This window comes from Hemiscyllium ocellatum, chromosome 6, assembly GCF_020745735.1.
Source record: "Hemiscyllium ocellatum isolate sHemOce1 chromosome 6, sHemOce1.pat.X.cur, whole genome shotgun sequence".
Classification (NCBI taxonomy): domain Eukaryota; kingdom Metazoa; phylum Chordata; class Chondrichthyes; order Orectolobiformes; family Hemiscylliidae; genus Hemiscyllium; species Hemiscyllium ocellatum.
This window is the reverse complement of record NC_083406.1, coordinates 66,435,550-66,463,313: the sequence shown is the minus strand read 5'-3', so window position 1 is coordinate 66,463,313 and position 27,764 is coordinate 66,435,550. Positions and strand designations below refer to the sequence as shown.

The 27,764-nt window shown below is 39.7% G+C and overlaps 1 protein-coding gene across 8 annotated transcripts in view; it reads right to left on the bottom strand.

The window, feature by feature from the left end:
- Positions 1 to 27,764, bottom strand: part of tenm4 (teneurin transmembrane protein 4) — a 452,208-nt gene that overhangs the window by 148,069 nt on the left and 276,375 nt on the right. For all 8 annotated transcript variants that reach the window (XM_060826616.1, XM_060826618.1, XM_060826612.1 and 5 more), the window contains 2 exons: positions 22,826 to 23,020; positions 4,091 to 4,291 (listed from right to left, as the gene is read on the bottom strand). In XM_060826616.1, the coding sequence (XP_060682599.1) occupies positions 4,091 to 4,291; positions 22,826 to 23,020 (396 nt within the window). The remainder of the gene's footprint in view (positions 1 to 4,090; positions 4,292 to 22,825; positions 23,021 to 27,764) is intronic.

Sequence of the window (27,764 nt, the reverse complement as noted above, 5' to 3'; positions counted from 1 at the left end):
GCACGTGGCCAAGGCACCAAGCATCATGTACTCCCATTTGGTTCTGCATCACTCTGTTATTCAAATGTTAGCTCCTTGCCATTAATTTCACAGGAAATTGCAGTCATGTACTACTGCAGGGTTATCTTTGCACCTGACAAAGCAACTGCTCTTGCACATACGTAATCCTGACCTCATGTAAAGGGACCCAAGAAAGTATTGCAGTGGCCTTCAAATGGAAATGAAGCAGTTGCAAGGCAGCAACACCACCACCCCCCACCACCACCCCTCCCCACCCCTTCCCCCCACCCCTCCACCCAATCCTGCCCCTCCACCCTGTCCGTGCTCTGCCACAACTCAATCCTCCCCAAAACAATGATTGCACATTGCTGCATCTAGTGTTTGGCAGTTTTGGAGCAAGTTTTGGATGGGATACAGTTTTAGGTATACTTTTTACATCCACTGAAGTAAGATTCTGAACAGTCCTAGTTTCAGTACCTGGAAATAACTTATCAAGAACATTTAACTAATTTTTACAATCTATAATTAGCAAATTTAATCATTAAAAAAAATCTTTGAAGTTACTTTTGGAAATCTTTTGGAAAGAGAGAAATTCTGGAACTTATTGATTTTTCTAGTCCATTATACTTATAGCATTCCTAACTGCACAGATGTAATAGATGAGATGTGTTTCTTTCATGGGTATCAGACAACAAAGAATCAAGTGAATGTCCCCTCTTTCATTGACTCTGTTGCCTTGAGAGGTCACGAGATGCCAATCAGGACACAATGTACTTTCAGTCAGTACTTCAGGAGATCAAGTCAGAGCTGGATGGTATGAGAAAGAACTATCAACCTGTTTGCATGTGTTCTGTCACACCTCTATACTATCACATCCTGAGGGAGATCTTGCACCCAGACCTATTAGTCTAGAGGTAGGGACATGGCTGCCACAACACAATATCCTGTATGTATGATCTAAGGAATATTGACATTCTGGATATTGATTTAAGGCACATGCTTGGCATTGTGTAATCAATGAGGGTATGATTGCTGGAGAGGCCTGACGTTCTAGTTCTGAACTCCCCTCTTTTCGAAACAGTTACTTATTTCTTCCACTTCGGGGTCTGTTTTATTGATATTGAAACCAATTTGCACAGTTGATTTTTGGATCAATATAGTAAGGTGCAGTCTTTATAATTTTTGTAGTATCTTGCAGGGTCTCTGTGTCCGCAATAATCCTTCACCTTCACCCGTCAGACAATACCCTGACTAATCAGAGTTGACTTGCTTAATTTGAACTTAATCAGTTAACTGTGACAGGTAAAAATGCCTACTGCATCTTCATTTCAAACCATAACGCAACTAATCAGCACCACCTTTTCATACTATATAAATGTTGTTTCCTTTCTAAGTTGTTTTCTTGTGTTTGCTTTATCCTTTCATGGAATGTGGGTATTATAGGCTAGGCTAACAGTTTAACATTTCAATTAAACCATTGACGTGATCATTAATATTCCCATTTTAACTCTGGGCCAATTGAACATTGAGATGTTGATGCACATGCAGGCCCTGTGTCCTTCCAAAAGAGACCAGAGTAACCATGACTTGCCTTGATCCCTCCTTTGAGACTGTCAGTCCCCTCTCATTTCCTACCTATTTCTACTTCACTATCTACAATCACCCCCTATGACTGTTACCTTAGCTAACTCATACAATCAGAATTGAGCTCCATGCATCTTGATAATGCTATAGACTGACTTTAGAAGCCTCTGGATAATGTGAGATCCTCACCCTCGACTGACTGTGGCCCATCCCTTGGACAAACAGTGTCTTCTGAGGGGGAGAGGGTTTACTTGCCAAAGTTTATTTCAATCATGTGTGTGATTTTTGGACTTTGTCCAAGTATTGTCACGTACAATATTATTTCCTCCACCTCTCAGTGAAAACTTATGCCCACAGCATCCAACATTTAATGTGATTTTGTTAATGGACAACATTTACTAAACAGCATTGACTGTGCTACAAATTACACAGGATACCAAATTAAGTTTATCAGTCTGGCTCACAGTTTGATTCCTCTACACATTAGAACTACATTAATCCACACACAAAGTTGTGTTCTTTGTAGGCAAAATGTTGGTATTTGCACAGTGCAACCTTTCTACTTAAGAAAAACCTTGGAGATGACCAATCCCTGCTACATCCTGATGACAATACCTTGACTAATCAGAGTTGACTTGCTTAATTTGAACTTAATCAGTTAACTGTGACAGGTAAAAATGCCTACTGCATCTTCATTTCAAACCATAACACAACTAATCAGCACCACCTTTTCATACTATATAAATGTTGTTTCCTTTCTAAGTTGTTTTCTTGTGTTTGCTTTATTCTTTCATGGGATGTGTGTATTATAGGCTAGGCTAACAGTTTAAGCCCATCCCAAATTGTCCTTGAACTGGGTGGCTTGCTGTGGCCATTTCAGATGGCAGCTAAGAATCAACCACAGCTGTGGGGGTTTGGAGTCACATGTAGGCCAGAGCAGGTAAGGAATAAAGTCTAGTTTACGTCCTCATGAATATGAGGTGAAAGATTCTGACTTCATGTAACTTATCAGTAATGATAACATAGAGCAATCCTTACATTTGCTTCAACTTTGTGTTTTTTTTTAGATTACTTACAGTGTGGAAACTGGCCCTTCGGCCCAACAAGTCCACACCGACCCGCCGAAGCGCAACTCACTCATACCCCTACATTTACCTCTTACCTAACACTACGGGCAATTTAGCATGGCCAATTCACCTGACCTGCACATCTTTGGACTGTGGGAGGAAACCGGAGCACCCGGAGGAAACCCACGCAGACACGGGGAGAACGTGCAAACTCCACACAGTCAGTCGCCTGAGTCGGGAATTGAACCCAGGTCTCAGGCGCTGTGAGGCAGCAGTGCTAACCACTGTGCCACTGTGCCGCCCACCGTTTCTTAAACATATAACCACAGGGATTGATTTCATAACCAGGTGGTTGCACCAATGCTTCAGAAATCATGGCTTCAACAGGCGTCACTGAAATGTAACCTGCTCAGGCTACCAGGAAACCGACAGGTTTGAATCACCACTCCTTTTGTACCTTGTTCATTTATTTCTTTCCATTGAATTTGATGCAAAATAAAATGGGACAAACAAATGAATCAAGCTACTTATCAGATCCTGATGGCTGGAATAAGTAAAAACTACCCCCATCTTGTTAAAAAAAGTCAGTTAAAGATCTATAATTTCTTGATCAGCACTCACCATTCCTTACTGGGAGCACCAGATTTAAGAGCCAGATCTATTCCTTGCTCAAAGAAAGGAAAACTTAATTTTATGTTAAAATGGTATCCAGTTACTTGGAAGTCGGAATTTGGTTTGATTTACAAACACAGGAAGGAAACAAATATTTTTAATCGGGTTAAGGTATGCTGCAGCTGGGGGTCCCCTGAGATCAATACAGGAAAAGGCCATTCAGCCCATTGAGTTTTACCCCCATTCAATACAATCATAATTAATCAAATACTTCAAAACCTTTTACCAAACATCATTATAACCCTGGAATCGGAAATCGATCTCCACATATTCAAGGGCTGAGCTTCCACAACCTTTTCTGGTGGATAATTCCAAATTAACTGTTAAAACACAATGCAATTCTTTTAGTATGATCGCTGTGCACTAGTTATGATGATAGGAATAAAAAAAGGTCAGATTCATTTGGGTGTCCAAAAAAAAAACCCTGCAGTGAAGAAAATTAGAATGCCTCAGATAAAAGCAGCTTTCTCTTAAGGGATGTGGCAATTAGAAATTTAATGGTTTTGGTATCTCATTTGCTTTTCAAAAAAGAGAGAGTTCACTTTAAGATTTCCCAATTAGAAATATTTTCAATACTTACAAAATTGGCTTTTCAGTTCTTCTTCAAATCAACAAGAAATTGAGTACCAACAACTCCAATTACATTACACTCCAGATATCACTAAGGTATGAGTAACATGTTGCAAGGGCTCTAACCCCCTCAACAAAGCTGTGGGCAATTGTACAACTGCGCCTTTGATATCAAATGTAATAGTTGAGTGTATTACCCACGGAGCAATCATGGCCTGTCCAGGGAAAGTCACAGTTGCAGGTCTTTGAATCTGGTTGGAATGTACCATGCCCTGAACAGTGGTCTGTACAAGCTGTTCTTGGTGTCTCACAATTTGATCCACCCCAGCCAGTGGTGCAATGACATTCTCCGCGAACACATATTCCTCGTCCAGAACATGTTGAGTCTAAGCAGTCCACTGAAAAATAAACAATACACCAACAGCTTTAGAACAACAAATCTAATATATTTGGGCTGTGTTTTTTTTAATTAAAGATCACATGAGTTAAATAACAAATAAATAAAGTCTTATCATTTTGTCACATTACAAACCACTCAGGGTCATTAGGATGTTAGCCACTGTCACAAATGGACTGAAACAAAATTCACTTGAGCCACAATCTCAGTCACTGAAATACACTGAGGCTACAGGACAGCTTGCCTTCAGCAACTGTGTTCAATATCAGTGGCTAATTTCAGTTCCATTAAATCTGAAAGCTTTTCAGATCCTGCCAAGCATCTTCCATCTCGAGGAAATTGTGTTTTGTAGAGGAAAAGGGTTTCAAGTAAACTAGCAAGGTATATCAAACCATATGTAGATAAATTAGTAAGGTAAAGGTACATAAATGGAAGCAAATATCAAAACTGTGGATCTGTTCAAAGTTGAAATGGGGGAATAATAATGGGAATAATGGACACTGGAAGAGATGTTTTAACTGGAAGACTTATATCCTAGGGTTCTAAAAGAGATGGCTGCAGAGCTAGTGGATTTACTACTTTTAATCATTCAAAATTCTCTAATTTTTAGAATTCTTCCAATGGAGTTGAAGATAGAAACTGTAATACTTGAGGGACAGACGAGATAGCAAAATGCTACTTCAGTTCTCTTGACAATAGTAAAATACTGGAAAGCATTGTTAGGAAGTTGTCAAGGGCACTTAGAATATCATAATAGGATTAGTCAGGACAATACAGTTTTCAGTGAGGTAAACCATGTTTGACTATCAGAGATTTATGAAAATATAAAAATGTAACTATTGGAATGGATAAATGGGAACCAGTGAATGTAGCATGTGTGGATTTTCAATAAATATTTGATCAGGTCTCACATAACTGATTTCATATTTGATAAGGTCTCTGGATGTTGGGAATAATGTATTAACATGGGTAGAGGACTGAAAAAATGGTAAAAAATAGAGAGTAGGGAAGAACAGACAGACCCTGACATTGTACTGTTAACAAGAAGGCTTGTTGGCAGTACAGTGCCAGGGTCTCAGCTATTTTCAATCACTATTAATGACTTTGATCTGCTTTTCAATCACTGCCTAATTGAGAAGCAGATCAATTCGATTACTAGACTTGAAAGGAATAGCTCGCATTTTGCTGCAAAGTGCAACCAAATCTTTGAAACTGTCTAAGAGGATCTGTTAAAATAATGTATCTACGTTTGCTGGCAATGCAATGATACATGGGAAAATAAGATATCAGAAACACTCAGAGGCATTGCAAGGAGATACAGACAAGTTAAGTGAGTGGATAAGTAGATAGCAGATTAGATTAGATTAGATTCTCTACAGTCTGGAAACAGGCCCTTCGGCCCAACAAGTCCACTCCGCCTCTCCGAAGAGAAACCCACCCAAATCCAGACAGTCAGAGACTTTTTCCCCGGGTACAACAGAGTGTTACAAGGCGACATAAATTTAAGGTGAAGGGTGGAAGGTATAGGGGAGATGTCAGGGGTAGGTTCTTTACCCAGAGAGTGGTGGGGACATGGAATGCGCTGCCTGTGGGAATGGCAGAGTCAGAATCATTGGTGACCTTTAAATGGCAATTGGATAGGTACATGGATAGGTGCTTAACATTAACAAATGTTTGGCACAACATCGTGGGTCGAAGGGCCTGTTCTGTGCTTTATTGTTCTATGTTCTATGTCTAAACCCATTCCCTTACCCTATATTTACCCCTGACTAACGCACCTAACATTGTGGACAATTTAGCACGGCCAATTCATCTGACCTGCACGTCTTTGGATTGTGGAGGAAATCAGAGCACCCAGAGGAAACCCACGCAGACACAGGAAGAATGTGAAAACTCCACACAGACAGGCAGGAATCAAACCCAGGACCCTGGTGCTGTAAGGCAGCAGAAGTAAATGTGAAGTTCTTCACGTTAGTAGGAAAATTGAAAAAATTGTTTACTTTTCAAAGGACGCAGAACTATGAAAATTTGAAATTAAGAGTAATTTTGATGTCCTTGTATATTAGACACAAAGTTGACATGCAGGTACAGCAAGACATGAGGAAGAAAAATAGCATTTTAGCCTTTTTTGCAGGGCATTAGGGTAGAAGATTAAGGAAGTCTTGCTGCAAATATTGACCTTTAAGAGAGGACATACCTTTCGGTTTACATACCTAAGGAAGGACAATACTTACCCGACAGGCACTGTAACAAGGTTTCACTAAATTGATGGCTGGAGTAAGAGGTTTGTCCATGAGGAACATTGAGTTCCCAAACCCTACTAAATTTAGAAGAATTAAAGGCAATAGCATCAAAGTATACAGGATTCAGAGAAGGCTTGACACGGTACATGCTGAAAATCTGTTTCCTCTAGTGCGGAATCTAAAAAGAAAAGAGTTGGTCTCAAGATAAGGGGACAGCAATGGACGCTTGAGAAAAGGGGCAAATGTTTCACTGAGAGGTTGTGAATCTTCTCTATTCTCTATCTTAGAGAGCTGTAGATTCCAGTTGTTAATACATTCGGGGAGATCGTGTGCTGGACTCTTAAGGAAACTCTATGTACTTTATTGAAAGGTTATAAAGTGGAAATGAGGTTGGAGATTATCTCATTCTTCATGAAGGGCAGAGTAGGCTTGAGGAGCTACCTGTGCACTTGTTATATTCTTAGCTATAACTAAAAGCTCCTCTGGGAAAAGTCCATGCTTCCAAAAACTATTTTTGAAAAGCAATTATGTTGTAGTTATCTTGCACTTGTCAACCAGAAAGCAATACAGTGTTTTTTTATTCACTCATGGGATGTGGGTGTCACTGGCTAGATCAGCACTTATTACCCATCCCTAATTGCCCAGAGGGCACTTACAAGTCACCCATATTTCTGTGGGCCTGGAGTCACATGTAGACCAGACCAGGTAAGGATGGTATATTTCCTTTGCTAAAGGATGTTAAGTGAACCAGATGGCTTTTTCCCCAACAATTAACAATGATTTCCTGGTCATCATTAGACTTATGATTCCTGATTCTTTATTGAATTTAAATTTCACTATCTGTCATTTGAACCCAAATCCCCAGATTATTAGCTGAGTTTCTGGAGTAATAACCTAGCAACAGTACCACTAGGCCATTGCCTCCCCACTGTTCACTGTCTCTTTCTCTTAAGGATACACACGTATCCCCCACTTTTTGAATGTTCACTTTATGCAATTTTGCTTTTACGAAAGACTTAGTGCCTGTTTTGCAAATCCAAAGAGGATTTTTGTTTTTACAGGAAACAATGATGCTTTTTCCCATATAAATCATACACCTTTGCTTAATGCTGTTTTCATGTTACGAAAGGTTTCCTGGGAATGCACTACTTTCAGATAGCAGGGGCTACCTGTATTCTGAAGTCATTGCAAACCATTTTATCTATCAATGGTGTGCTTGTCTAGGTACATGATGCCTGGGTGAATATTCAGCAGCATTTTCTAGTTTTTACTGGAAGCCTCAAGGGGAACCTTCTCAACTTTGCTGAGAATGTATGCTGGGCAAGCAGTGTATGTAATTCTTCAATCTTTAGTCTGTGGAAACATCGATAAAAGTCAGCATTAGCCAACACTTCTGCCCGAAGGCACTTTCACCAACTTAAAGATGGCCAAAGATCATCTGCAGTTAATAAGAAGCACCCAGCTATCTCAAGTAAGCCCAAACTGTTCTCAATAGTCTCAGAAGAATTTAGGAAACAGTACAAATTATAACAAAAAACTAAATATGCCAAAGGCTTAGTATGTGAGGAGTGTTTTTAAAATTAGTTATGACATTTCACCTTTGTGCAGAAGATCAGTCATGAGCTCGTTGCTTTTGAGTTGTCAGCATTGAAAAAGCAAATGGGCAGTAGCAAAATTCCTGCCACAAATTCAGCCGTGAACTGGTGTTTTACTAAACAGGTGCTATCTTGAAAATCTATTGCATTGAAATCCCAGAATTCCCGCCCTAAGGGAATTGTGGGCCAATCTACAGCAACTGTTCATCAGCACCTTCTCAAGGTTAACTAGGGATGAGCAATAAAAATGTTGACCAGCCAACCAGCAATGTCCACATCTCATAAATGAATTTTTAAACATCCATTCAGACCCCTTAGAAAGTATTGTCATGGAATCTTGAGTATTTCTTAAATCAGTTCAGGGTTGTTACTTCTACTCCAAAAACCAATTCAAATGGCAGATTTTTGGATCATTATAATTCATAATCTAGAAATTTGGACTAATTGTACAATGCTAGCCAAAATATACGTTAAATACTTTGTGAGGATTTTTTTAACATTAATTCATTTGTTGATTTTGTGAAGGAGGCCTATTGGAAATGGCAGAACTCTCCCCAAAGAAAGTGCAGTTCAAGTCTTGGGTGATAAGCCTTCATTCAAGGGCCTTGGCATCTAATACCAGGGCATAGGCATGGGCAAAGGTGCAGTCAGAATCAGGATCTTTTCTTCATAGGGGGTGAGGAGCTTATTGTTGTGTAACACATCACTTATCATGACTGTTTCCACATTAATGTGGGCCCTTTCTTTCCTGAAATTTGACTGAGACAATTATTAAGCAGTTACTTCTGGTGCATTTGTGAAGGTGTCCGAACTGAATGAACAGGCAGTGCAGAGGACAAACAGGGTTATAGGTGTCGGGGAAAAAAACCCAGAAATTGCTAAATAAAGAACTCAGCATGTGTGGAGAGAAAGCAGAATTAACATTTCAGGTCCAGTGACCCTTCCTCAGAACTCTTGAAACAGAGTGAGCATGAGGCAATGGAGAGAAGATGGCGGCACTGACACTACCAGAGTGGGGAAAGTCACTGACTTCCTTCCTGTATTGCTGTATGGGCAAACTTTAACCAGGCTTATATGGTCTGATGTTGAGGCCTCCCTTGCCTATCCATGGAGAAGAAAGTGTTCCCCCTTCTGTTCACACCATCCAGCAGAACTTCCAGGTCTCTGCCTGCATGTTGGGCCACTAATCTTCCCTTCTTTGCCATGCTTGGAGTGATTGTCAGGAACCATTCAGGGCAACTCTAGGCTGATGGTGCTTGTCCAGATATACGATAAACGATTAAAGATGGCTCTAGATAAGCTGGTCCATTATGGGACATCCTAGCACTGACAAGTATAGCACATGGTAGTATGGAGCTAGACCAGGCTAACAGGAGCACCAGAGAGGTGGGGTAAGTAGGTAATGAGGCGACTTTGGTAAAATACAGTCAGAAAACTTGATAGGCTTCAGGGGAGAAACCTTCCCTGAATTTGACAAAGTTGACACTTGGCCAGAAATACATCCATTTCAGCCCTAGCAGTATTTTCTATGTTATGATATGCAGTGCACATTTCTTCAAGGAGGTGTATCTTAAACCACCACCAATTAGTACCACCTCCAAAGAATGCAATGTATTAGTCCCATTACTGATGAGGAGTCAGACATGTGTACTTAGCTAGAAGCAAAATACTACAAATGCTAGAGAACTGAAATAAAACAAAGTGTTGGAGAAAATCAGCAAGCCTGGCAGCATCTGTGGATAAATGAACTCTCTGGACCTCTGGCCTTCCGAAGAGTCATATTGGATCATGATGTAAATTTAACCGTCTCTTGCGACAGATGCTGCCAACCCTGCTAAGTTTCTCCAGAAACTCATGGTATTATGTATACTTAGCTTTACTGGTTAACAGTATTTAGTATTTAGTCTTATCTTCAAATAAAGAATTCATATTGTTATTTCTCTAATGAGTCATGCCAAAGAGAAGAACATAATTGAATGGTTGCTTGAAAAGTGTGGTATGGATATTGTGCAGCTAGGCTTGATCAATTTTATGTGGAAAAAGATTTCCTAACATCAGCCTTAAAAGAGAGTTTCACTAGTTCAAACGTATTTTTGGTCTACTCAGATGATTTAGTTTGAAATAGTAATTTAAATCTTTTGTGCTAAATGGTAATTTCTCCTTTTAACAGTTTAAATTATTTTATTTTAGATTATTAGTCAGATTTAAGTCTTTTTCAATTGGGATGTTAAATATATTCCCAAAAACTTTTTGTCACCTCACATCTGCAGTAAATTGCATAAAATACACAATATCGGATAGATCTGTTTCTATCCAATATTTATTTTTGACAATTTAGTCACAATTTTTAAAATTTAATATATAAATAATAAATCAGACATCTTCTCTTGATGGTCAATTCTACAAGGAAACATGTAGACATGAAGGCCTAAATGCCTTAAGAAAAATTCTCATTTCTCAAATGTAAGCATTTTTTTCACCTGGGCAGCAATTTATACGACTTGCTGACATTGAAATTGGAAAGCATTTAAAGTACATAAAAGCTCTGACTAGGCTGCTTAACTGCACACAGAGATAAATTAAATGCATGAGAGATAAAAAGGTGAAAAAAGACATTGGAGAAGGTGCGAGAAAAAATTACAAGGATAAAACCACAACTCCCTGGTTATACTTCTCACAGAAGATGAACAGATTGGGTTGTTTTCTCTGATATATTGCAAAGCACTATGCCCACAATGTAATCTTTGTCACATAATGGAATAATTTGATTTTCATTATAAATAACAATTTAAATCTCACAATGATTTTGGATCAGATGAGATCTATTCAGTATTCAGTGAAGAACTGCTCCCTTTGGTAGAAGGATTGAGAATCATTTGATGCAAGTTTGACATGATGACAAAAGAACCAAAGGCGATGAGAATTCTTTTAAAACTACAGCGAGTGGTTAGGATCTGGACTCAAACTTATGAGAAGATGGTAGAGGCAGACTCAATTGTGACTTTCAAAATGGAATTGGATAAGCCCCTGCAGATAAAAAGTAATGCTGATTTCAGGTGAAATATGGGAAGTGGGACTAGCGAAATCATTCTTGCAGAAAGCCAGCTCAGACTTGACAGGTCAAGGTGTTACATCCATTCTATTCTACAATTCTGAGGGAATGCTTGATGATAGCATTTGATTATTTTCACTCTTTCCTTAAATAAATAATAGAAGCTCCAGCATGAAAATGTGGCAGTGTGGTGGCTAGGGATCAGGCCTAAATACCCAGTAGTTGTGAATCCAAATCTTACAAGAGCACAGTACAAAAATCTTGGAATTTATGGATTAACACTAGAAAGAGGGCGATGGACAGGTTTTAGATTGTAATACAAAAACAAAATAACATGCCACATCTTGCAGGAAAAGTAACATTACACAGGAACATATGAACAGGAGTAAGCCATTCAACACATCAAGTGCAATCTGTTATTCACAATGATCATAGCAGATTGAACACTTCAATGCCCTTTACTCCCAATATTCCCAAATCCTTGTAAGCCATTAATAATCAAAACTTTATCAACCTCTATTTTAAATATACTCCAATATGGTGTTTCCAAAGCCCTCTGGGGTAGAGGATTTCAAAGATTCACAACTCTCTGAGGAGACAAAAACTCCTAATCTTAGTTCTAAATGGCATCCCCCTTATTTTTGAATTTGTATCCCTTAATTCGAGATTCCCACTTGGCATCCTACCTACATATGCTATATTTTATCCCTTGAAGAACTTTGTGGGTTCCAATGAGATCACCTCTCATTCTTCAAAACACCAGACAATATAGGCCTTATCCATCTTTGCAGAACAGTCTCACCATCCCTGGAACAAGGTGGTGAACATTTGTAGCATTCCCTGTATGGGGTAACATCCTTCTCCAAAAGAGAGACCAAAGCTGCACACACTCCTCCAGTACACGGTCTGCTACCCCTTTGCAGTTTCTTCGTTCCACTCAAAGGTTCCAAGCATTGTTCTTCTGATGTGAAATCCTCCATTATTGATGTATTGGCCCCATCTCATATTATTAGCACAACCCATCTCCTTTTCCTTCTTATCTATCCTTCCTATATTTTGAATATTCGTGAATGTCCAATTCCCTGTTCTGATCTCTATGCTGCCATTTTTCGGTAATGGCAATGCTTTTACATTCAGGTAGTGTGAGCTTAACTTTGTCTTTTTCACATCACTCCACATATGAGGCATATTCAAAACTTGGCTTTTGTTTCTCTTGTCTTCTAGCCTCCCTTGCAGTTTTTCTAATTCCTATTACAAGCTTAACTCAGTTCTAGTTACCCCTCAGATTCCCAGCTCCATGACAGTGCAGTCCTGTTCCTGCTGTACAGCAGCAGAGGCTACTTCATTGTCCAAGAAGTTGTGAATGGGTCAGAACCATTTGGGAACCATTAATGTTCTTGGTCTTTTGAGGAGAGAAGTGATTAGTGAACTAACTCAAACTGATGGGGCCCCTGAGAGACGCTATTCTGGTACAGTATCATTTTACAAAGGAAACAAAAAAACTGGTGAAACTCTGTAGATTCAGATCAAAAAGAGTAGTAACCCCACCTGCCACCAATAGTTGGGGGGGATTTTAATACCCTATGCAAAGGCAGTAATACTTTAAAATCCCTGTGCTTCATTGGTCAGCCCCATTCTTGATCAGATAACACTTACTGCCATTCACACTTGCCTCATTTAGATGGTCCAGACATTACCCTGTTTCAGCTGGACTCTATGCAATACCAATGACCCTCAGTAGTCATGAGCATTAAGCTGTGATCTTTAAGGGGACCATCACAAGTTACTGCAGAAAAGGCCAATCATAATTTTTAGAAACATTTTTGTAGATACAGAAGAATTCCCCAGTGCACTGAATCTGTCTTTGCCACCTCTCCAAACTGTTACTTTGTTTTATCAGGATACTGCTTTGGTTACAATCACTCCGCATGTTCCTCCTTTTCAAAGACTGACTCTGCTGTCTATTATACTTAACAGTGGTATTTGTCCAAAGAGATGCAGGTGGAACACATGTTAAAATGAATACCAGCATGTAGTGTATCAGCCTTAGCCCATTAGCAGTCAACTGAGTGATGATCCTGTGGATTGCTAACTGCAGAACAGGGCTAAACCTGGCACCTTAGAGGCTATGCTTGTTGTTTCAAGCACTTAGTGGTAATAAAAGCACAGTGTGACTCTTATCAGGCACAGGATACACTATGGTTTCCTGGAAGATACAGCTTTTGTGTTCGTGTTAATTAATTTTTCACCACATGGTACCTGAATGGTATGACTCAGCTATACACGTACATTTTTCTTGATGTTTATTGGCACTCACTCAAAGGACATCCTAATGATTGTGGTCTTGTTACTTACTGATTAATTAACTTTTATGGCGTGAAAGAAGTTAGTGTTGTTATAATTTTTATATCTGCAGAATTCTGAGATTTATTTGAGTCTTAGGGAACTGAAAGAGCTTTACTTCATAAACATAAAAACAGAAACTATTTGTAGATTGCTCATTCAATTAACAAACCCCATTAAAATGTGTTGTTGCAAAATATATGTGATTACTTCATTTACCTTGCAATATTCATGGTGAAGTTACAGAACTCTCTTTTGCTGAGTTAACATAAAGAACACATGTTTATTGTGAAAAATAATCCATTGATAATGAAGTAGTTAAAGAGCATTTCTTCATAAGCAACAAATTATTGTAAATTACAATACAAAGTCCTTGGGATTAAACATTTTAAGCTGTCTCTTACAACTAAATAGCATTATTTTTGCTGTCAATTGAGCAAGAAATCAATTACTAGCATTCCCTTAGCAACAAAAATATGGTTGATAATCACATTCAGTGGCTGCTAAATATCAGGCTGACTTCAAGTACCATAGGCAGTTATGTTAACTGATTTTTTAAAATTTACAATAAAAAGTTATCTTCTCAAATAATTGAAGCAGTCAGATCGCTTAATATAAACATTTCTTTTTTTTTTGGCTGGTGTTCGCTGTAAGAAAATCCTGACTTGTTTCGACATCAGGAGGGTTTCATTTTCCCAGAATCTCGTGCACCTTTGGAATAATTTGTTAACTTGCACAGTGTAAACAGATCTTGGGTTGCAGGGCAATGAAATTGGAGCTGAACACGTTCCCAGTGCAGGCTGATATTACTTCATACCACACATTAATGGGTATAGGCTGATATGCCTCATGATAAATCTCCCATATCTCACTTTTGTTGATCTGTAAGATTTTGAGAGGGGTTTCACTGATTTTTCCCCTTTAACTTGGTCTACTGTTTGCAATTTTTGTGAAGATTTGTAGCTCAGGTTGTGGTTCAGGCTGTAAGTTTGCTCACAGAGCTAGCAGGTTTGTTCACGGATGTTTCATCACCATGCTAGGTAACATCATCAGTGAGCCTCTGGGGAAGCCCTGGTGTGCTGCCCCACTTTCTTTTTGTGTGCATTCGTAAATAGAAAGTGGGACAGAACACCAGTGCTTCATCGAAGACTCACTGATGATGTTACCCAGCATGGTGATGAAACATCTGAGAACAAACCTTCCAGCTCTGTGAACAAATTTACAACCTTGGTCTACTGTTCTTTTGCCTCGTTTAGAAGTGTACAAGTTCGGTAAAGATGTAGGCCATTCACCCCTTGTGCTAGCTCCACCATTAAATAAGGTCATGGCTGATCTGTTTGTGTTTTAAATTCCAAATTCACATCTACTCCTAGTTCATTTTCTAATATTTGCCTTTGATGCAGGTGGTGATGAACCAACAAGAGGGAAAATTATCCTTGACTGCAGATGCATCTATCCATGACAGTATTAGTAAGAATGACCACCTCATAATCCTTGTGGAGATACTGGTAACATCTTACATCATGTTGTGTGGCACCACCAATATGTTAAACATGATAGACTTCAAATGGATTTAGCAAGTCAAGATTGGGCATCCATAGGGCGTTATGGGCCATCAACAGCAGCAGAATCATCCTCCATCACAATTGGAAACTTCATGGTCCAGCATATGGGGAGGCAGTGGCTTAGTGGCATTATCGCTGGACTGTTAATTCAGAGACCTAGATAATGATCTGGGGACCTGAGTTCAAATCCCACCATAGCAGATGGTGGATTTTGAATTTAATAAATATCTGGAATTATTAATCTAATGATAACCATGTATCCATTGGCGATTGTTGGAAAAACTCATCTGGAACACTAATGTCCTTTGGGGAAGGAAATTGTCATCCTTACCCAATCTGGCCTACATGTGACTCCTGACCCACAGCAATGCGGTTGACTCTTAATTGCCCTCCGCTGGATAATTAGAGATGGGCTATAAATGCTGCCTAGCCAGTGAGACCCTCATTCACATAAATGAATAAGGAAAAAAAAACAGGACCAACATCAGGCATACCTAAAAAATGAGGTGTCACCCTGTGCTCAGAGAGGTAGAAGTGTTTGTGATTGGCAAAATCTACTGCTGTCCATGTATCTGGTGACATATTTAAAACATAGCTACCTACCACTTCAAATATTGCGAAGCAGGAACTGGGCCCTCATACTGTGGTACTCGACTGTTCTCATTGAAGTCATGGCCCAGAAGAAAAGGAAGTTAGCTCCCTGCTTTGCAGACAGGAATCTGGAGGTGTAGGTGGATGGGGTGGTGGAGAATAGGGCCGTCTTTGTCCCAGTTGATTACAACAGGAGGCCACACCACCAGATACAGTCTGAGTCAGTGCTGTATCCCTGGGTAAAAATGGTTGATAGAAATACAGCAAGAAGATCAATGATCTTCTGAGCTCTGAAATAATAACTGTCAATAACTTAGGTGAATTGGCCATGCTAAATTGCCCGTAGTGTTTAGGGATGTGTAGGGCTAGGCACATTAGGCAGACTAAGTATAGAGTGATAGGGTAGGGGAATGGATCTGGGTGGGTTACTCTTGGAGGGTCTAAGTGAACTTATTGGGCTGAAGGGCCTATTTCCACACTATAGGGATTCTATGATTCTCAAAAAAAGAGGTGGCATGGTGCAGATAACATCAGGGATCCTTGAATACTGACACTGAGAAATGGTGTCAAAGCATTGTGTTCTCATCTGTACAACATTGAGGCTAAACAATGTGCAGTGATTGTGTTAGGTCCTGGTCTGAACACACAATTCCACCATTACAGCCACCCTGTGAGGGAGGAGACAGAATTAGTGATGATTCCATGTCTCATGTCTATACACATTTTTTTCAAGGGAGGACACTGGCAGTCAGAACTGGGAGATGTATCAGTTATCATGTCCACTCTCCCTCATAGCACATTCCTGCTGAGAAAAGCTGTGTAAAGCACTGTCTTTCATATGTTGATTTCTGTTGTAGAAGATGCTCTCACATTTCACAACAACTCAGCAGTCCACAGGCTTGTTGAAACCTCGCAGGAATTCTAACATGAAAGGAGATTCCTCAGAATTGCTATCAACCCACTGGCTATCGAGAAAGACTTCACTACACAATACTCTGATGTGATATCCTGACAGATCCCTCAAGAATTGCCTAACCTCAGCTCTGTGTGTTATTAGTGCACTGTCTGACTGGCTGCTGCTTTTTCTTGAACAGCTAGGAGGGCATGTGCTGTGTAGATATCTTAAATTGGAATCATCCAAAATTATCGAGTGTACAATAAGATGGGACAATAAGACATTTATTCAGACATAACAAAAAGTCAAGGATTGGAAAAATAACAAGGTCCGCATGCCCTTTTTACCAAACAGGGACTTCTTGTCATACTAACAGAATAATAAATAATGAAACAAAGTCCAAACCCAGCTCATTCATCTTGTAAATGGTTTTTGACTAGGTTCTCACTGGTGTCTTGGGCTCCGCCATGCATTGCGCTGTCATGGTCTTGTCTGCCTTTCTGGTCAATGTCCTAATTCTCAGTCTCATCTTGAACTCCCAAGATTACTGTTATTCTCCCTGAAAGGCTGCATCCAGGACGTTCCTCCTTCCCAACTTCCCCTCCCCACCTCATTTGTGAAGGGTACAGCATGCCACGATGAAGCAGCACAGCCTTTCTGACCCACAGTGCCAGAGATGAACTGGCATCAAATCCTCATCCTTGTCTCCCTCCACCATCCTATATCACTCAAGGAGTTTGAAACAAGGCAGGAAACCGTGAGAACCATTTTGCCTCTCCCAGGATGTCTGGTACAGACTTCCTGAATTTGGCATCATCGATGATCCCATCTCATTTGGATCTTCATGGAGTGAAAGTCTTTTCTGTTCAAAACCACATCAGGCTACTGATAAGGAGCTCTCAAAAGCAATGTGTGTACTGTCAGGACTCCTTGCACCAGGGGAATGGCAAAAAATCCCACCGCCATGTGACGTAACTCTATTTGGCGTATGGAAAGGGCATGAACAGCAGAGCTCTGGAGATTGTGACCTCAGTAACATCCCGGACACATTTATGGGTTTGAGGATTTGAGGATTGGGAGATGCCCCACACAGACAGTGACCATACGCTGTTAAATTCAAGATTGTTATGGAAAAGGACAAGGATGGGCCTGAAGTTCTAAACTGGAAGAAAGCCGATTTTAATAAAATTGGATATGATTTGGACAGAGAGGACTGGTGACTGATATTTTGTGATAAATCTGGTTCAGAACAGTGGGGCACATTCAAGAAGTAAACAGGAAGAGAACAAGGCCACCATGTTCCAACAAAGACAAAGGCTGGGGCCAACAAATCCTGTCAGCCCTGAATATCAAAGGTTATACAGCATCAGACAAAGGAAAAGAGGAAGGCTTACAGCAGATGTCAAAACAGCAAAAACCCTACAGATTGTGTAAGGAGAAACATAAAAAGGAAATCAACAGAGCAAAGAGGGGATCTGAAAGAATAATGGCAGGTAAAATACAGGAAAATCTGAAACTAATCCCAAATCCAAATCCGTTAAGGATAAAAGAAAACAAAGAACTGTGATGTTGGAAATCGGAAACAAAAATAGAAATTGCTGGAGAAACTCAGCAGGTCTAGCAGCATCTATGGAGAGAGAAACAGAGTTAATGTGTTTGAGTCCAGTGGTGGTTCTTCAGAATCAGCTGTTCCTTGTTTTATCCCATCATTAATGTAGCACAAAGACATTTCAATACTCTGTCTGACTGATAGATTGACTGTACTCCCCACCATCACCTACTCCCGTCTTCTCCTCAGCACTAAAATGAGATGTAAGCCAAGAAGGCTGGCAACCTGTATGTAAGCACTTGTGAGCTAAGAAAGGGATTGAAACAGTCAGAGGCTGGCAACCTCCAAGTCACAGCTGTTCTTTGCCTCCAAAGTAAAGTGCTGAAGGGTTGAAATCATGTCCCATTAGTGTGACAGCAGAAGTAATGATGTGCTGAGGTTGGTGGCTTGCTGCAGTTCAATTGAGTGGATGAAGGGTGTCGGAAAATGGCGGCATGGGGCACACAGGGAGGTAGTACAGAAGCAGCAGCCTCATGATGGTCAGAACAAGAATCTGGTGAACTACAGACACAGGTACCCTCTTTGATTTACATGTTGAACATTCACACCATTTAGATTCTCATTGGAAGAGAACAGAAATGGAAGTTGTGTAAAAGCAAGGTGAATAGGGGTTTTAATAAGATGCAAATGCATGCCAGTAAGATAGTCATCACTCTGATGTTATAAGTTAAGGCTTTAGGGGAAAATTGAGAACATTTTCTTGCTGTTAAAGATCTGACTTTTGCATTCTCACCATATTTTCCCACCTTTCTCACCATTACTCATGACCCAGCAGGGAGGGAAATATTTCACCCTGTATGTTGTCTTAAACATTTTATTCATGAAGAATTAAATAACTTTCAGATTATTTTACATATTCCAATAGAATGACAAAATTGCAGTTCAATATTCTATTTGAAAGAATAGACACCAGTAAATGGCCACAATAGGTGGCTGCTACTTGAACTGGTTTTGAGGGCCACCAAAACCTCCAGCCACAGCAACAGAATCTCCAAATTGGCACATAAAACCCATCTTGCAGGAGGTGACAAGAGCAGCTGGAGAGTAAAAAGGAAGGGGGAAGGAACAGCGAAGGGATGGAGAAGGTGTCAACTGCAACAGGAGACATTTTATGCTGGTCGTAGTTCATGCATTTGTTCGCTGAGTTGCTACCAATAATGAGGCAGGAAGACAATGGGTTAGTACATACCAGAACACTGCCTTATTTAGTTCCCTTCCCCCTCCCACTTTCAAGCTCATCATTTATGGGAACATAAGCCTATAGTTCTATTTGTAAAACAGTTTAAGAGCCTCTGCCTGTGCCTAAGTATTTTTTGTCGATAAAGTTATTGGGCTCAACCTTTCACAAACCTACCTGCAAACTTTATGAACATAATACCGTGGAACGTATTTCAAATGCATATGATGTGGACTTTAAAATTGTGATCAATTCTGGCAATCCTCGGCTGGCATTCTGCATTGACGCCTCTTGTCATATTCAAGAAACCACTTGTGAATTGTCTAAATTGCTTGCATCAATGCAGTCAAGTTCAAGTCACTCTGGGATTTGAATCCTCTGCTGCTAAAATTACCAGGCAACTCGGACACTTCAAATCTCAGCACAGGCTGACACTTGAACTTGTTTATCTGTATTGTCAATCTGAAAGCAAAATTGATCTAAGTATCTGTACAGAAATCCACCGCCAGACTCCAGGAAGTGAAGATGAATGCACAGAAGCAGGGAACATTCCATTGCAAAAGAGCAAGCATAAGAAAATATCAGTGCTGTCACGAAATTTAACTCACCAATTCTTTAATGAGTTCCACTTACAACAGACTGTGATGTCTGTTATGACCGAACTGTAACAATTTCATTACTGATGAGGAATTATAAAACATTAAAGCTGCACATTGCTTTGTGTTTGAGCTGGTTTCTGAAATTAAATGATTTAAAATTCTATTCTGTGCACAAGCACCCATATTTTATTCAGATATCATGTTATTTTCTTTTATGCAAGTTACCCCTATAAGAGCAGATAATATTGAGCCACATGTTGATAATGTTGCTTCACTCCTTGTGCAAGGGATTCAATCAGTGCCATCTGCATGTAACTAACGGTGAGGGTGGAAAGCCTGTGGCAGTCAGAGCTGCCGGTACAAATATAGTGAAGAGAAAATACATGAAAAGTGGCAGTTACCTGCTCCGGGAGACTAAATTACAGAAAAGAGAGCAAGTGGCATGATGCTCCAAGAATGTTGAAAGGAGGGATAAGAAATAATATAAATGAACTAAAAAAGCTAAAGTCAGTGTCAAAATTCAAGTATAAAATACACAATTACACAAAAATGGGTGGCGGATCAGAAGATTGGACAAAATATTGGAGACAGTGAAAATGATTAAAACAGTAATGAGGAAAGAAAATGAGAAAACAAGAAAAAGCTAGCTAGAAATCTAATAGTTTTATAGCATGAAGAGTTTTAACAGATATTTTAAAGTGAGCATTGGTCTTATAGACAGCGAGTCAGGGAGAATTAAGTAGATGGCAGACTAATTCAACAGGCATTTCGTATCCGTGTTTGCTGCAGTGAATAAAAGTAACATGGCAGAACAAGCTGCAAATCAGCAAGTGGAAGTGACAGAAGAATGCAAGAAATTTATTATCACCAGGAATATGGTTATTTGTCGAGTTTGTGGTCAGACAAGATCTTGATGACTGATGGACCTCATCTTAGGGTCTCAAAAGAACGAGCTGGTAGATAGTTGTTGTCTTAGTTTTAATTTTCCAAAGTTCCCTTATTTAGGAAAGTTGTTAGAAGCTACTTTAAAGATGTTATAGCAGGGCATCCTACATCCTTTGGTCCTATGACATTTAGAAATGTTCGAGGTAATCCAGAAAAAGCAATATGGTTTTCTGCAATGGAAATTCCATCTAACCATTTTAATGGAGGTGGCTGAGGAAATAAAATGTGCTGTGGATGAAAGTGGTGAGGGGGGAATGTTCTGCGTTGAAATTTCCTAAAGATATTTGATCAGATTGCACATCAAAGTTTCTTGTCAAAAATAAAAAGGGGAAACATATTAACATGGTAGAAGATTGTCTAGCTAACAAGAAACAGACCAGACATAAATGAATTATTTTCAGGTTTGCAAGATGTAATGTAAGGTGAGCCATATGGATAAGTGCAGGGGCTTGACATTTTACAAATTACATAGATGACTTGGGTGTAAGATATGACTGCTAAATTTGGTGGTAATGTGAAGACAGGTAAAAAGGTAAGTTGTGAAGAGAATTTAAGGAGACCAAAAAAGCATATAAATAGGTTAAATGAGTCGATAAATATCTCGCAAAATGTGAACTTGTACATTTTGGTGGGACAAATAACAACATTATTTAAATGAAGAAAGATTGCAAAGTTTGATATGTAAAGGGTTCTGGGTCTCAGCATGCATGGATCATGAAAAGTTACATGCATTGATGCAAGTAAGTAGAGAGGTAATAGATTGATAATGTTAAATTGTGAGGGAATTGATAATATAAATTGGAAAGGCAAGCTTCAGTTATAAAGGACATTGGTGAGACCACATCTGGAGCACTGTGTCCATTATTGGTCTTATGTAAGGAAAGATGGAAACGCAATGGAAGCAGTTCAGAGAAACTCTACTGGACAGATACGTGGAATGGGCCAATTGTCTTTTGAGAACAGATTGAACAGGCTACACCAGTGTCAGAGGCAATCTGATTGAAACATGCAAGTGCCTGAGGAGTGTTGACAGGGTGAATGTAGAAAGGACATTTCCTCTCTGGGAAAACCTAGAACCTAGAGGTCACTGGATCAAAATAAGGAATCACTGAATTTAAGACAGTGTTGAAGAGAAGATTTATTTCTCACAGTGGGCCATAGTTTTGGAACTCCTCTTCAGAATGTGGTAGAAGCTTGAATATTTTTGCAAGGCAAATTCTTGATAAGTAAGGGAGTGAAAGGTCACAACATTGTATAACTTTCAAACACCTAAATCCTATATAAAAGAATTAGGCTGTGGCTGTCGTGTTCAAAACTATATTTATTTCAGTCAACACAGCAGACAAATGATAAAGGAACTGATGCTGCAAACCAGACGATCAAGCGACATGAAATCTATTTTTGTGCTGGATGTTTTCTACATGGCCAATGTATCATGCCATCATTCAACAGAGGTACAAAGTGTTTAGAATATAGAAGGCCCCAATAAGTGAGGATCCTCTCAGATAACAGATGATTGTGATCCTGGAAACAAAGATCAGAAACTGAATGGGCAAGAGGCTACTTCCTGACAATTAATCATCTGAACTGAAGGTCACTGGGAAGAAAAATGTGATGATTTAGTCATTGCTTAACAACAGCTAACAGAGCACTGTGTTGCTTCTTTCATGTAGGGAAAATAATAGGTAAGTATGCAAGTCCAAATTCACTTTTACTATAACCTTCAGCCTATTTTTTTAATGCTATAATGAGCCTTTTCACTAGACTGCAATAGTTATGTTAATTTTATCTTTACTGGGTATAACCTTTCAGAATTTTTCTTATGGCAGAAGTCTGAGGGAGGATTACATTCTCTGCCTCTCATCCTGAATGAATTCAGACATTTGACAATAAATGATTAATGATGCAATTGGACACCTACCTTGTTCGCAGCTTTCTCCCTTATAGCCAGAATTGCAGATGCAGGTCCCCATGATGCAGGTGCCACGGTTACCACAAGATGGGTCAAGGCACTGGTTTGTGGGAATGTCACATTCTGCCCCTTTCCAACCGCTGTGGCACAAACAACGTCCTTTCACATACTGACCATTGCCACTGCACAGAACAGGGCAGGATGCTGTGAAAGAAAATGAACAGAAGGTCACCCTGACTATTAAGTACTGAAAGTGAAGGCAGTTTAGTTAACTCTTTTGCCAATGCATTCTGAATATGTGAAAATGTTTGTTTGCCTTCAACTACATCTATTCTAGTTTTTAATATTTTCTTCAATGCTTGGAATGTAACACTTCACAGTAAAAGAGCTTTGCTATCAAGCTAATTGAAAATTGTCACAAGGTCACAACCAATTGCTGAATTTGAGTGACAATGAAGTTTCAAATGAAAACTTTCCCCATTTACAATTTCTGTCTTTCCCTCTCTCTCATGTTGTTCCAGATAAGCACTATTCTGCAGCCAAAACACAGGCAACTTCACTTCAAAGTTTCACTTACAAAATATTGCAGCGTTCATTGGCAGTGCTTTTAGAAGACACCAATGACTGGCTTTCTCTAACTTCCTAATTAAACAGACCTGTGACTTGGAAAAATAAAGTGTTCCTTTGAGGCTGCGTACTGTGCATTGTGAAGTGTTTCACATAAGATTTGTTCCATATTTATAAAAAGTATAATTTGTATAAAAAGCTGGTTTCAATAATATTTAATTTGTAACATCCAAGAGCATGTGCCACTTTTTCTCACTCTGTCCCTGAATGCAGCTTAAAAAATACTGGTATGAGCTATGTTGTGGATTTTTGCCTGTGTGGTTTTGATGCAGGTCAAAACTGAGTCTTGTAACATTTAAAGATTGGAATGTGTCATGTTTCGACACATCGGATCTCACCTCAGGTCAGGAACAGTAGCTTCTGTTGGAAAATATTAACAGGTCGGTTCAAGGGGGCAACGTGAACAACAGTTCATGGGCATTGGTTGCATTCTGAAGCTGAGGTGCATTTTAAGTTCAGCAAAGCTTCGGAGTTTATTTGCTTGGAATAGCTAGTGATTTGGGATTTCAATTATGTGTTGGGTGTTATGGCAAACTCAGTACAGCAAACTTGTGGAGATCCGATTCAGTAACTGTGAAGTGAGCTTTTGTCAGTAGCAACATGGCCGAGGAACTGGAAAGGGCTCGTGTTTAGACAAAGAAATGTAACAGGATACAATCTCAGAAATAGGTCACCTCAGTTGGGGGAAAAAAAAGACCAAAAAGGTGAATCTGAAGGTATATATTTAACAGATACCTGGAATAATGTTCCATTAGATGACAAATGTGTCTGGCATTTCAGTGGAGGAGAATTGTTGCAGGCTGGAAATATTTTTGAAGAAGCAAAGCTGAAATTCCTTGTGAAGAGGAGGCCATTTCAAGGGTTTTGTAACAGGCAGTGAAAGCTGTTGTCTGAGTGGATTACTGAGGAGATTTGTAACATCTGTCTTGGTTGTCTTCACCTTTCACATTAAAGCTATGGCTCATATTTGATCATAGTTTGCCCGTTAGTTCACATTAACCTTGTGTTATGTGGATTTTAGATTTCAAGATAAGTAATGGTGACTGTTTGCTTTTCTAAGATTTGTATAGTTAACATTTTTACGTTTGTTTAAAAATATGGAAACTTGTGCCTTTATCCTATGAGTATATAATTGAAATTTCAGGTTTTGTCATCATTTACAAGAAAGGTTACTGGCCCTAATACGATCAGAACAAATTTGGGAAGTCATCTGGGATTGAAATAAAATTTAGAATATCTTTTGCAGAAGGTAACGCCGGGAATAAGTGCAGAAAGAACAAACTGTGAGTTGTTTATAACCTTAGTTCGTGTTCTTATGCAGCATGCAGTTTGCTTGAATGTGCTGCACTCAAGATTTAGAGTCATACAGCATAGAAACAAATGGGTTGGTCCAACTCCTAAACTGAACTAGTCCCATCTGCCTGCATTTGGCTCACATTCCTCTAAACGCTGCCTGTTCAAATACCTGTCCAAATGTCTTTTAAATGTTGCAATTGTACTCACCTTTACCACTTCCTCTGGCAGCTCATTCCATACACACACCACCCCTGTGTGAAAATGTTGCCCCTCAGATTTCTTTCAATCTTTTCCCTCCCACCCAGCTGAAAGAAACACAGTGAATGGGCCATAGGACTATGGACAGTGGTCCAATTTGATTTCAAATACATTTAGTGACAAGAACTCACTGACTGGAAATGGTTGTCAATGTTAAGAGGTTAGAAAATGTAAATGTACAAAGAGACCTTGGAGTGCTTGTTGACAATTCACTGAAGGCTCACATGCAGATGCAGCAAGCTATTAAGGCGGCGAATCAAATATTTTCCTTTATTGAGTACAGGAGTGAGGAAGTCCTCCTTCAATTGTCAAGGAGTTCAGTTAGACTGCACCTGGAGTATTCTGTGCACAGTTTTTTTTTAGATTACCTACAGTGTGGGTTAGGTTATTGCCCGTAGTGTTAGGTGAACGGGTAAGTGTAGGGGTATGGGTAGGTTGCCCTTCGGCCCAACAAGTCCACACCAACCTGCCGAAGCGCAACCCACCCATACCCCTACACTTACCCCTTCACCTAACACTACGGGCAATTTAGCATGGCCAATTCACCTAGCCTGCACATCTTTGGACTGTGGGAGGAAACCCACGCAGGCATGGGAAGAATGTGCAAACTCCACACAGAGAGCCGCCTGAGGCGGGAATTGAACCTGGGTCTGTGGCGCTGTGAGACATCAGCGCTAACCACTGTGCCACCGTGCCGCCCACTCCTTGTTTCAGGAAGGCATTTTAGTCATTGAGGGAGTGCAATAAAGGTTCACTAGATCTATTGCCAGGATGGTGAGACTGTTCTGTGAAGAGATTAGGTAAACTCGCCTGCACTCTTTCGAGTTTTGACACTGACAAAGTACTTAAAGGGATAGACAGGTTAAATATAGGTAGGATATTTCTCCTGGGTGGGAAGCACAGGACCAGGGGGCACAATTTACAAATAAGGGGAGTGCTGTTTATGACAAAGATGAGAAGCAATCTTTTCACTCAGAGGGTTGTGAATCTTAGGATTCCTCTACCCTAAACGACTGTGGAAGCTGAGCCTCTCAGTATGTTTAAGTTAGACATTGATGGATTTCTGATTTCCAGGGGCAGAAAGGGTTAATTAGACAGTGGGTAAAACATGTTGAAGTGTTTGATCAGCCATGATCATGTTAAATGGGAAAGCAGGCTTGATGGGGCTGAATGGCCTACTTCCATTCCTAATATAAGCTGGTTTGTGTAAAATCTATCCTGTGTAACTCAACAGGTGAAATATCCAATATACTTCCTCTAGTCTTGTTGCATTTCCCAATATTAATGTCATACATTTGATATGTAAGTTGAATGTAAACTTAATATGCATCCAGATTGTAGATTTAAATCAAATGTCACATCATGTTTCACATTGCAAACATATGCACTCATTAACATTCCAGAGAAGTACCACTTATAACAATAGGCCAATTATGATGTAAAGGAAGCAGGGTCAGATACTGGACAGGACAGAAAGTTCAGTGTGAGGCATATCGGCTAAAAGAGGACATTTGATGGCATTTTGTATTTTAAGAATGTCTATTATAAAACAGGAATCCTCTCTCTTTTGGTTATCAAGGTTGAGTGATACAAGCAAGGCTTATTTATTTTATGTATCTTCAATGTCATCAGGCCCTTGGGAGGCAAGTCAGTGTACACTCAAAGAACAGTCACAAGCTGCCTTGCAAAGATAGATTACTATTGTTTTAAATTCCCTGAGTGTATAGTCAGGAAGAGTTGGAATGTTCTGCCTAGCTCCACATTTTATTTGTGGATCACTGGCAGTCAATGTTCACCACTTTAACTTCACCCATTCCTGCTTGTGTTTACTGATCAACAAAAATAAAATATTGTGAATCTTGAAATTCTGAAATAAAAACAGACAGTGCTAAAATTACTGAGCAAGTCTCAGAAAGCAGCACAGGAGAGGAACTGCTTTGATGGGTTGGATTTTACCAGCCTTTTGAAGACAGGCTGCTAGGTGTGAGGCCTAGTAAAATGGCATCCAAAGGCATCAAAAGAACAGCAACAAGTTTTGCTGCTGCCACTGCCATTTCCAGGGCTGGAATCTCAATGGTGTGGTAACTGCTGGGTGGCCAATTACAAGACAGTGAGAAATAGGAGGAGGATTCCAACAGGCGTTTTGAGCCTGTTCAACCAATCAATCTGATCATAGCTGATCTGATCATGGCCATAATGCCATATTGCTGTCTGCAACTCCCTCTTGCTCCCTAAAACACGATTCTCTTATAGATCAAAACCTACCTATCTCAGCTAACACAAGAATCCCCTTCACTTATACAATCCCTACATCCTCCACGTCAACACCACTATACGCTAACATCAGAAGCCATGCTGAGGTTAAATTAAAGTATAGGTCTAACTATCTATTACAGACTTCACTATATTGAAAAAAAAACACTAGTTGATAAAAACCTGTTCAACCCAGCTGAATCCCATCAAATACTCAAACTGTTATGGAGACAACTATTTGAACTCATAGTCCCACATTAAAGCCAGTTCTTTGCCTTGAAAACATATGGGGATGTTGATCAATGGTATAGGTGCCTTACAATAATAGGCTCCACAACAGTCAAGCTATAATACTATTGTGGTAACCAGGAGAAAGTGAGGACTGCCGATGCTGGAGATCAGAGTCAAAAATTGTGGCACTGAAAAGGTACAGCAGATCTGATGAAGGGTTTATTCTCAATACTTCAAATTTCCCGCTCCTTGAATGCTGCCTGACCTGCTGTGCTTTTTCAGC